The sequence below is a fragment of the Phaethon lepturus genome, unplaced genomic scaffold (assembly GCF_000687285.1).
Source record: "Phaethon lepturus isolate BGI_N335 unplaced genomic scaffold, ASM68728v1 scaffold43710, whole genome shotgun sequence".
Classification (NCBI taxonomy): Eukaryota; Metazoa; Chordata; class Aves; order Phaethontiformes; family Phaethontidae; genus Phaethon; species Phaethon lepturus.
In genome coordinates, this window is record NW_010511990.1 from 2,134 (window position 1) to 14,538 (window position 12,405).

The following is a 12,405-nucleotide window of genomic DNA, read 5'->3' on the forward strand; positions in this document are numbered from 1 at the left end:
GGACTCAGATGCTGAGGCCGTTCCCTCTTCCCAGTTTAGGAAAGTGCTGTTTGTCAGAGTTCCAAATTTATAGATAATTTGGTGGCTCATCTGTCTTGTTTGCAGAAGTAAGTGCAAGAGCCAAAGGCACTCCTTAAATTTAAGATCAATGTGTTAGATCAGTAAGCAGAATTAAGTCCAACAATGAATTATGCAATATTCCATGCAAAAATTCCTGTAGCGAGGTGGTTGGCTTTGGGTTTTTTTAGCTTAAAGGATACTTATTGCATACACACTGGATTTAAATAATCTGCAAAATACTTTTTTCTTCTTTGTGTATGTGAGACAAATGCTTGCAGTTGTTCCATTCTCAGTGAGATTCCTGCATGTGATTTTTGCTGACTTGGCGCCTTGGTGTGAAAAATGTCCAGATCATTTCCAAATTCAAGAAATATTTGTAGATACAGTTTATAGTTTATCCACCATCCAGTTAGATTTATGTGAGATTATTTGGTTTTGTACAATTCACATTCAGTATTTTTTATTGCTGCATTGCATTTTTTGTGGCATGGAAACCAATGGATTGTAGTTTCTGGAAGACTGTGCAGTGATCTGAAAGGTGCTGCTAGTCCAACAAGGCCAAAGAGCTTCACACAGGGTGCCTTTATTTCCACACTCTGTTAGATCTTTGCATTCTTGCTCCTGGCAATACTACAGAGTGGGTTAGCTCCCTCCTGCTGGTTTCATGATCTGCCTCCTTCCTCCAGTGTCTTCAGCCCCACTTCTCTGCAGAGAGAGACTAGGTGGACAGTAAAGGCCTTTCTATTGACAGGTCAGAGCACGACTCAGTTTTGCAGTCCTACATAGTGCCTGTCCCACGGAGTCCCTCACTTCAGCAGAGACTGTAGTGGCATGCCCTTGGGAGCACTGGTGGTGCACTGATGGTGGCTCTTTCACTCTGGAAGAAAAGAAGGCACGTTTGGGCTGATGGACAGAAGAGCAGGAAGCCTGACAGCCCTGATCCCCACCGGGCTGTCCCTTCATCCCTTGCCACCCACAGCTGGGCAATTACAGGTGGCAGAGAGGGATGTCCCCTGCCTCTCTCAGCAGACTCCATGTGCAGGGCAGGATGGAGCTGACTCACTGTGCCTTCTCGATGTCCTCGATGCCCTCAGGCAGCCTCACGTTGGGTGTCTCAGGGAGCAGGAAGGCCACTGAGCTGCAGCACACTGCTACACCACAGTATGTCACCTTGGGCAGAGACCTCCACACCTCATCCAGCAGAAACAACAAGTGGGGCCAAAGCCCCACCGAGGTGTGCCACAAAGGAGGTGTACCCCATCCCATTCTGCCTAGAAAGGTAGGGCACCGTGGTGGTACAGAGCACCACAAGAAAGAGATGGGTACTTTTTTCATATCAGACCTTAGGAAAAAATGCTGACCCTCTGCCCCTTTCTCCTATTATTCTATAAGTGCTGAGACTTTTTTCCCCTCACGTTTTTCCTCTGCCAGGTTTTTTTTTTTTTCTTTGTATCTTCCTACAATATTTCCCAGAGAGCAACCATAACTGCTGTGAGAAATAGATTTATGTCTATTATGAGAAACAAGCTGCAGTTCCACACTAAAAATATCTGCTGTAAAGTTGTTTCCACTTTAAATGTCTAAAACCCCGAGTGCATTTTCTACCCATCCCATAGTAAGTCCTCCTGTCTGCTGAGAGCAAACCTAAGTCCCTGCTTCTCCCAGGTACTTCTAGGCAGGTGGCATGCACTAGAAACACCTGTGAGCACCTTTGGTCCTTCTGGAGCTATAAGCCCAGGAGAGCTTGGAGAGGAGGCCAAAAGTAAGACCTGGGACCTATTCCACTTACTAATTTTCAGGGGATGGGTGGTATTTCACACTGACAACAAGGATCCCAGGACCTGCTTGTGCATATGCAGAGTAAGTACTGCAGAAGGAACCAACATTTTTGTCTTTATCTGTCAATATCTTTGAGCATGTAAAAGTACAAACCAATCTGAGAAGTAGCAGATCAGTGTGCCCACTTTGTTTTAAATATCATCCCCCCATCATTTTCCACATGCAACATACCAGTAAACATTAAAGGACTAATGGCGGAGAAGGGTGGTCTGGGCAGGGAGGGACAGAGGTGAAGTAAGTTTTTTTCAGACTTTCACAAAAAAAAACAGTGAGGTGATTTTCTCCACTGGTCTCAGCTATATCCCAAACTATGCTGATTTGGTTTTATGTCACCATTACCCAGATATTTCAAATAAGCTCTCTTTTTCCTCCTGAAAGGCTAGTTAATCCCTGTTTTAATGTCATCTGATGTCCAGAAGACTGTCAAACATGTGGTAGTATGTGTCCTTTATAAAACTTGATATTTCAAATTATTATCTTCTGGGCCTTTTAAGAGCTATTGGCAGATTATCACAGGGAACTAAGATTTTGCTAAGCACAGATACCGTATAGAATTCAAAAATAGTCTCACACAGAATACTCCTCACCTTTCGATATATCTCCCTATCATCATAATTTAACCACACATAACCCAGGTAAAAAAAGGGTAGCTTTCTGCCCCTTTCTTATGAGTAAGCGTAATCCCTAGAACCTGCTACTTCTAGAGGCAAGGCATCAGTCCTGCACTCTAGTGAACAGCACGTCCTGCTGTGCTGATGTCGAAGACCTGAGGCTGACATCCTACCGAGGCTTTAGTTGTGCACTCAGGTTAGTGGCATCTCTTACCTCAGTATGGTGGGGTAGAGCTCAGAGGTGTACAAGAAGATGGTAGTGAATGCAGCTTCTGAGAAACCTTGTCCCATAATGGCTACTACACGGCGCAAGGAGGTGAAGGCTAGGAGGAAAGGAAAGACATTTATGACAACAGCCAAAGAGCAGCCTCTAGGAAGAAGCTTCTTGTGGTCTCATGTACAAGAAGGAAGAAGGTTCAGTGCTCCTCTGGACAAAACGGGGAGCTTCACAGCCCTGGAGCTGCTGTCTCCAAAGTCTGGATCACTTAAGCTTGGTAACTATTCGCCCAAGTGGGAGCTGAACTGATGAAAGAGTAGGTCCTGACATTTCCCATTGGACAATGTCTATAATAAAGATAGGCATTTCACCTTGCCATCACTGGACCCTTACTAGCCACTTCTCAGTGACTGGAGGCCATCTGTTGCTACCAGATATTAGGGCTAGCCCACATTAGTAACCTTGTACCACAGATGCTCTTTAGGTGGAGGACACTTCTATACAGAATTGCCTGTGGACAAGATCTGTGGTTCTCCTCTAGCACTGCACAGAATGGAAACCTCTCCTTTAGCATGTACTGCATATAGCATAAGAGTGTCCCATGCTTGTGAATGATGACATTGGCTCCTAGGCACAGTCTAGTCAGGATGAGTGCTCATGCCTGACTCTGCTGTCGTCCAACTCGATTCACCAGCATGTACATGATCATCTTGGCTGGAATCTCAATGACACCAGAGACAAACTGGGAGAGATACACGTTGAGCCCAAGGCCAGTTAGGTTCATGCTCGTGCCGTAATAAGAGAAGGCGACACCAAACCTGTACGAAGTGTGTGGAGATGGGGATTAGGGAAATCCAGCTGGGGAACTGCATGACAAATCCCCTGTGTGAAGTGACACTGCTTACCACATAGCCCCATAACACAGGGAGATCTTCCGCAGGACTGGTGTCCTGAACAAGCTGATGTAGAAGTAACTCCCTCCTGGCTTTTTGTCTGTTGCCATCCTTCTGAGGGCCTGGGAGAGGTGGAAAGAAGGAAATAGCTCAGCTGCTGTACTTTTAGGATCCAGACATGAACCCCTAGACAGGCTGGGGCCTTTGCCCTTCCCAGGTCCAGTTCCACCTTGGATTTTCCGTATGTTCCCATTGCAAAATAATTCTCTGGGCATATGTTGTCAGAGACATGTCTTCCTACAACTTTTTAGATTACCTACCATTTTAGACCTCTTTTTCTTCCCATGGCCCCTTCTTCCTTCTTACTTACATACCCCGTGTGGCAGAAAGGGTTGCAGAAAAATGGCAGATCATGGTGTTAGCAAAGTCAGTGTTGGCCAGTTCCACCCTCTTCCCCATGCGGTTGCCTGCAATTGTGTCAAGTCTCAGACAAGAGCTAACAGTGAGCTGTATGCTTTAGTCTCAGGAGTGCATTTATATAAAGTATGATTATTTATACTTCTGTTTATATAAATACAGAATATATAAAAAAGTCAGGCACTGAGAAGTGAGCCCTGCCCATAAGGAAGAAGGGATTGCTTTTTCACAAAGTCTCTAAGCAATTGATTGAGGGGTAAATACCAGGAGAGCTGTTAAGTTCTACTCACTGGCTGAGATGCAAGAGATTCACACAACCACAGGTCTGCCATGCAGCTATATCTAAGCTAGTTGCCATAGGCTCAGTGTGTAGTTAATGGGGATCTCCAGTGGAAGTGATGGAGTAATTTTATCCTAGAGCAAACAACCGCAGTCAGAAGAATTATCTGTTAGCCTCCATCAGCTATTCGTTAGATTGCAGACTGTAAAGGACACTGTGATGATGTGGACAGCTAACACTTGGAGAGATGAATTTCTCTCAGAACAGCCTTGCTTCATCATGTCCAAAAATAATCAGCAAACGCAGGGTAAGACAGTTAAAATTGATTAGGTTATGAATCACAGGAAACCTTGAGGAGAGAGTCTGGTTAACTAGTTACATGTATTCTCAAATCAATATCCTCTTCAGAGAAAGCAAAGCCTCGGCCAAAGCTTTTGCATAAATACTTAATCCAAGCCACAAAGCCACATAGGGAACCTACAACTTGGATGGCTGAAGATGACCTGCATCATCTTGGGCCAGAGGATCATCTTCTCCAGTGCCTTGTCTCCAACAGCATCCTGCAGTGGAGCCTACAGAAGAGCCGGACAAGCATGTAGAAATATTCCCCTAGAAATGTCACTGCCTCCAGCTGTTCAGGGACTTTTTGAACCAGACAGGGTGTCTGTCTGTTTGGCACCTCGATGATCCTGTCCCACATTATCTTGTGGCTTGTTGAATTCATGTTTTCCTTCTATTTCGGTACACCCACCTCTGGATCTGGTAACTTTTCTTAATACTGCAGTTAATTACCTATAAAAGTAAGTTGGTTTACCGACACATAATAGGTCTTTTCATCCAAATGCATAGGATGAATCAGAGCACTGATAACAGACTACTTCTGCAATGATGGGAAGTTCAATATTGGATTCAAGTTACCCTGATGGCAGTCTGTCCTCTCTTTAAGTTGCATGATTTGCTATTAAAATGGGTATCATAAGATATTAACATGGAAAACATCTTCCAGTATGTATTTTTAGCCAGATTTCTTGGCATGTGGAAGGACAACTGGGAGAGCCGGAACAGCAAGAACCACAAAAAACTTAAAATGCACATAATTCAGTGATGGTTGGGGAAGGAGGAGGGCAAGGGAATCTGCAGGCCTACAGCATCACCTACAATTAAGATGGTGCTAAACAGGTAAGGGTGCTGGGGACTTGTGGAAATATCTAATAAAAGAGAAATCCCAGCCCAAAGAGGTCTCTGATTAAAAGAATTGTACAAAATGAAAGAAAGTGATAGGAAAGGGAAAAGGATAGCTATAAGTAACAGCATGTTTCACTAGGGAAGAGCTAAAATTTTATTGCTAATTGCATACTATTCTTTGCAGTTTTTGGATGAGTGCCAAAGCTTTTCATACTGAAAAAATAATTTTGCACTGGGAAATTCCTTAATCAGTTCTATAAGACAATGCTGTTAAATCTGAGAGTACCTCAGTAACTTGCTGTGCAGTTATCTGGAGATTATACGTCTTTCAAAGTTCAGTCTTCTGAACCAAAGAAAATCAGTGGTTACCTTAATAAGCCATCTAAACACACTGACGCATGGGCAAGTCAATGAAGCAAACTAGAATCAGGCAGTCTGTGTTGCCTGCATGTTTGGATATAGACAAGAAAAAACAAGTATGTGCCTATACACCTCATGAATCCAGCAAGGTGTCACAACTGCAAGCCTTTCTTGGTCATGGTCCAGTGGTCACAGTTTGGTGTGACTTGGTGCAAGGCTGTGATAGAGGGGAAGCCCCAGCTACATTCCCTAACACTAAGAATGGTATGAGGGTGCAAGCCCATGCCCTCCCTGGTGAAACCCTGCACTGTGAAATACAGAGTCATCAGCCAAAGCTGAATTAAAGATGTTATAACTTATTATTTTAAAATATTTAGCCAGAGCTTCTGGCTGGATTAAAGGCTAGGAAGAGTCTGCCACAACCAGAAAATTAATAATTTTTCACATGATTAAACAACATGTTTCTGTTGTAAATCAAAATGGCTAATCACCTCTTCAACAGATACTAAGAAAATCCTGACATACTGGCCAGGATAAGACAGTGGTGTGGATGCAGGAGCACTGGGTGCACACAGAGATGCAGCTGGACAGTGACAGCAAAGCACAAAGCTCCTGTGCTGGTGCCAGGCATTTCCTATCTTCGTCTTTTGGTAAGAGGAAAACCAATGGACATTAAAGGAGAGATTGATGTTTAATGAACGACAAACATCCGTACCCACTGGATTTCACAGCTGAGCTTTGTTGCTCTTGAGAAGGTTGACACAAATCATGTGGACCAAATTAGTCAGAGGTGACAGATGTGCAGCCATCCAAGCCTGGCTGTGAAGGGTTGTTGTGAGCACTGACTATGCTCTGGTGTCTCTCCAAAGGGAGAGACCAGCTTCTGGCTGGCCCTAGAGCTGGGACATACTTGAGCTTATCCCATCCCCTGGAGCCACCAGCGTGTCCTTAAGTAAGCATCGTGGACCAAGGTCTCAACATTTGTGAGTCTGAATGCAAAAATACATTTTTAAAATAGAACTCAGCGCAAGATTAAGATCTCCAGATCAGTTTCATACCTTGAGCTTTGGAGCTGAAAATAGGTGGCTATTTTTTAGGCTTCTCATTCCCCTTTATTTGTTCAGTCATGTAGCTGAGCATCTTTGTTCCATCCTTTATACCTCTGGGATCAAGCAAAAATGGATCCAAACCAGAGGGTACATGCCTACTTTTCCCAACACCTCACCCTTGCCACACTCCTTTAAAACTGCTGTCAGAGCCATGACTGACTTGAGACCAGAGCTTTAGCCAGGGGAAGAAGTTGATTATGCCAAATGTTCTATACATCCACATTCACCACTGGGGCACTAGGGCTGACAGTCTTCCAGTTTCACATGTACACTAAATGCAGCCTGAGGTGAACTAGCCTTTACATTTTTGGATAACACTACATGCAGTATCTCAAGTGCAATGTGAGAGAAAATAGGCTAACTACATGCTATTAATATGTGTCTGCTTTCAGCTAGTGCTGTACCAACACTTGGCAAACACTGTGGCACCCAGGAAGGCAAACACTAAGCTGCACAAATTGCTCATGCACCTGCACACTGTCCTCTCTCTTACGGGAGTGATGCCTCTGCCTTATTTTTTCAGGCTATGCTTCTGTCTCACTGCGAATGTAGTCCAGTGTCCAGTGCACTGAGGCTTCTTGTCTTCGCAATAATGAATGGAAAGACACTCCACCTAACGAAGGGGATTTCTGGCCTTACAGGAGCTGAGCTGCTGCTTTATCTTTAGGAAAGGCTTTCTAGAGAAAAATGGAACATGGCACCCTGTGGACCACAGTGCCCCACAGGTGATGCTGCAGGCTGAGCATTGCTTCAGGTAACAAACAGAATTAAAATAGAGAGAAAATGGGAGAGGAAGAATGTATGTATAGATCTTCAGTTTCTCACCTCTGGTGAGACAGCGAAGTCTTTCTTTCCATTCATTCTTGCACATCTAAGCAGATGCCTGTGAGCTTGTTTCACTTTGCCATTGGCTATGACCCTGGGACCCACCTGGTGCAAGGAGAGAAGACAGTGTTCTTGTTGGCCCTCCATGTTTTCCACCCTACATGCATGGCCCTGGCCAAAGAGAGGGAGTCTTCTCTATGAAGACTTCAACCTCAGCTAAAAATAGCAACTGTGGTGTATGAGGGTAAGAGTAACGGGACACCCTTTTTACACATACATGCTGTTCTACCCTTAAAGGAGTACAGTCTGCTAATTGAAGTATGCCTAGCCAAAATTTTTATCATGTGGTCTTTAATCAATGCTTGAATTTTCTGAGCTCGTTGAAGTTTCAAACTCTTATAAATTAAAATTGGCACCAGAGAGTTTATATTTACAGATTCGTGCTTTTTGTGACTCTTTAAACTTTGAAATAGTAGGATATAAAAAAATATGGTGTAGAAAGGATTTAGTGGGCTCTATACTTACTTTGTTAATTGCTAATATTATTTGTTTTTCACAATAATCAAAGCCTTCTGCACAGGACAGTCAGCTGGGGTCTAAATCATTGCAGCTGCAGCCCCCAGTGAAGTATCCATGCTAGTCATTGAGCAACACGGAGTGCTGTACTGCGGTAGAGCTAATTAGCAACTCTGAAAAGTCTGCGTAGCAGACCTGTGTAGGGTGGGAGTTCTGTGACTCTTGTTTTTCTGTCTGTTCCAGCAAAAGATCCATCACTTGTCATAAACTACCATCTGCAACCCTGTGTTCTTGGACTTCTTTCTCATCTGGCATCTGGTTGCAATTCATGGCTACATGGCTCTGAATTTTCATCAGACTACACTATAGTTTGTTGGAGAACTAATCTCCATAAAAGGCATTAACATAAGAGAAAAAAGAATCAGTTATCATGGAAAGGGTGGGCCCAAACATATCTGTGAATTTCAGCACTTCCCAGGACTCAGTTTTTATGTCTGGTTGTCCTAGAGAAAGAGCAAAACAATTCAAACTAAAAAAGTCAGCTGAACACATATTTTAGTTGTGTTGGACTTGATCAGTAGAATATCAGATGATACTCTTTTCCATAAAACCCTCATCACCAGTGAAACAGTACGTCTTTTTGAGCCATTGATTAACAACACCATCATTTTATATCCCATTTTTCATAAGTATTATTTGAGATTTTTCTGCTAGATCTGTGCAGCTATTTACTGCTTCATGCTAATGGACGGACATAGTAAGCAAGCAAACCATATCTAGAAGCCTCTTTGATGGCAGCTGAAAGGCACTAGCATTTGGAGATCACTCTTTCGCTCAGCCATTATGCATATAATTTTGGGGCCCATGTGTCTGACCATCAGATCTTACTCTGCATGGTTTCCAGCTAGAACTCCCCATTGCCCTGAGAGACATGTCTGGGATTTCTGCAGTGTGGTCCAGCACCACACTGATGTCCAAGAGGAACTAAACAACCACCCTAAGATGGAGGAGACCCAGACTCCCATTTCTGAATGTTTTCAGTGGGGCAGGTGTGGGAATACCTGCTTGCTTATTTCAACTCGGGACTTTTGTCCAGCCAGGAAATGGAACTGCTTATTCAAAGGACTGTTTTGGATTATCAAATAAGTAAGTTGTATCCAATATACTTCACATTACAGTCACAGTATCAGTGAATTGACCCTGTATTCTAGTCCGTGTTACTACATGAAAAAAAGAAGAAGGAAAATGAGTTTCTTTAATTAAAAGAACCATCTCCCCTTTTAAGGCTTAAGAGGTGTCAGGTATTTCTTAAATAAGGCTACAGGAGGGAAATAGTCCATAGAAAGGGGATGTATTTGACCCATCAGGATGGATACACAGCTGAGAAAGACCATGGAAAGTGCAGAGATAAACGCACCTGACCTAGCCTGCAGATGTCATTGGCTCATGTGGAAAAACTGGTACCAGAGATATCCTCCTCAGTGAGGTGGGGGACAGAGGATGGATAAATTATTTATCTTGAGTCTACCAGGGATTCAAGCCAGGGATCTGGCCTGGCCCTGCCTTCCTTGTTGGGATCTCTTTGCTTGTTCTGAGCCATGCCTGACAGTGCTTGCAGCATAAAATCCTGCTCCTTTGTGCTGCAACCTGTCCCTCACAGCCCCAGCCCTGCCTCCTCGTTGTCCCCAAAGCCATGGTACGACCTTGTCTCCTGACCTTGTCGGAGGTGAGGAGAGATGAAACCCAGGCCACTCCAGTTTTCAAGAGCTACCACGCCTGGGCAATCTGAGTGCTTGACACAGATGCGTCCTACTCCTCTTTGGGTTGCTGGAGCCAATCCTGGGATCAGCGTTGCAGCATTTACCATGCTCACAGAGCAGAGGAGGCAAATCAGCCCACTCCCATCCCCACTGGCTGTCCGGCTGCAGGTTGCTGCACTCACCACAGGCAGACAGTGCTCCGAAGACAAGGTCCTGTTACAGCTACTAACAGCCTGTGCCATTCCTGCACCAGTTATGCTACCATGGCCAGCAGCATGTTCCCGATGCTCCAGAAGATGCTAGTCAGGATCCTGGAGAAGGTGCAGTGCTGTATGTCCACCAACTCCATCCCTGCAAGAGGGAGGCAGCGTTCAGCTGGACACGCAGGACTTCTCCAGGAAGGGGTCTGCAGGACTATTTAACAAGGGCAAAGTGAGGTAACACCCCGGTCTTCTCCTCCAGGAGAGTTCCACTGTTTGCCCATGTGTCACATTTAAAACATTCATCCACTATGCTTAACCTCTTGCAAAGCTGTAAGCAACTAAAACAAAGCCTTAGAAGAAGAAATACTGGACATATAGTAAGAAACAGTGCTAAAAACACCTTAGGAGATACCTTTTTTTATCCCATTCAATATCATTTAAATGGTTGTCTTCATCAAACAGATAATTTTTTTCCCTAATCGTCTTGCCTGCACAGTTTTCCATTTTTCTGCCCACTCATTATTCCAGATAAAAGAAATATATTAACATGAATTGTCATTCATGTGGAATGTACCCGAAGTAGATACTAATGCATATGTAAAGCCAGAACAGATGGTGATGTCCTTGTTTGTGTGTATGAACTAAAAGCCAATTTTCCTCCAAAGATCTGGACATCTTGCTACAACCTCTAACAACCAGAAATATCCGGCCAAAGCTCTACTTTGCTTTGCAAGCATCAACCTTTATAACAATAAAAAAACCATAGCAGGCCTTGGGATTAGTTTAGGTCTTTTGTGGACTTTTCCACCATTGAAGCCATTTTAGCTTAATTTTGGCTGTATCTGGAAGTTTTTTTGCTGCACCTGTAACTTGCCCTTGGGTACAGTGAGTCTTGCCCAGTACATCCCAACCATATCTACAAAATCATCCAGTGCTCTGTTGGGTACCCTGAAGTTTGGAGCTTGTTTTTATTATGTAATTACTTAAATTCTTCAGCTTCATTTTTGCCTAGTTCTGTATGATTTTTTTTGGTGGTTCTTCCCCCTGACTCCTTCTAAAAATACAGATTGGGAACTTAAGAAAACTGTGAGCAAACTCAAGACGAGGGAGGTAGAAACACCCTGCGAATGACACACCATCCTCCTCCTGCTGAGGACACGGCAATGCTGATGAATTGTCTTAACAGTGCGTTTGAAGGGTGAGAACTCAGTATCAGAGGAAAGGGGCAGATGCTTTGGACTACGGCTTTTATTGTACTACTGATGACCCTTAACAGGAACTGGGTAGCGTGGATCGCAAGTGTTAATGTTGCAACAGAAGTACTGATAAGTGGTGGCTATATTTTGAGTACACTGTTAAAACATTAATTAGACTAACAGAAAATTGTAATTCTTGGATCTTCCCAAGAGAGATGTTCTTTAGGGTGCCTGTAGTGAAATTGCACACATAACGATTTCCAAACTCCTGTTCCTACTGGCTCTGCCCTCTCTGGTAGACAAGCCCCGACATACCCACTGCCTGCCAGAAGTCCCTCTGTGCAACCAGGCACCCACAGACCCCCACGTACTTACCCAAGGCAATACAGTATGGGAGACGCCGCTCAGGGCCACACCGGTGAGGGTCCGCGTGATGACCAGCATGCTGTAGGAGAGGGACGCGGCACTCGGCATCCCAAATAGGACAGAGCACACAAGCGACAGTAGGAGCATGGCTTTCCGTCCAAGCCTGCCACGAGCACAGGCTGGGTTACAGCGGCTGGAAATGTGACCCAGGAGTAGGGTTTGAAATGGGGCAAACCAGACACTCGAGAAGGAAAATGAAAATATTGCCTGCTGTGCAAAAAGCCCAAGATGCAACGCCCCGGAGAGGAGGAAACGGCTCTGGATATAGCCGGTGCCAGAGTGGTGCAATCCCATTCAGAGGGCCAGCCAGCCTCGGGCTCGAGGCTCTCTAATGGAAAGAGCAGCACTGATCAAAACGATATATCAGGCTCCCCCGTTCAACACCAACATCAAAAATGGTGTCAGCTTGGAATCCCATGCTGCTGGCACACCCTGCTGCCTCCAATGGCTGTCGCATGTCTGGCTCAGCACGTCCTCCTCCCGTGGCTCCCCCCCGGACCGCCACCCG

General features: G+C 44.6%; 1 protein-coding gene across 1 annotated transcript in view; it reads right to left on the reverse strand.

Annotated features, from left to right (window-relative positions):
• Positions 1–866: 866 nt before the first annotated feature.
• SLC22A7 (solute carrier family 22 (organic anion transporter), member 7) overlaps positions 867–12,405 on the reverse strand; it is a 17,142-nt gene continuing 5,603 nt past the window's right edge. Inside the window, 11 exon segments of the mRNA XM_010285480.1 lie at positions 867–908; positions 910–937; positions 1,124–1,266; positions 1,268–1,331; positions 2,725–2,833; positions 3,316–3,545; positions 3,633–3,742; positions 7,797–7,901; positions 9,730–9,739; positions 10,255–10,423; positions 11,825–12,000. Coding sequence (XP_010283782.1) covers positions 867–908; positions 910–937; positions 1,124–1,266; positions 1,268–1,331; positions 2,725–2,833; positions 3,316–3,545; positions 3,633–3,742; positions 7,797–7,901; positions 9,730–9,739; positions 10,255–10,423; positions 11,825–12,000 — 1,186 coding nt within the window.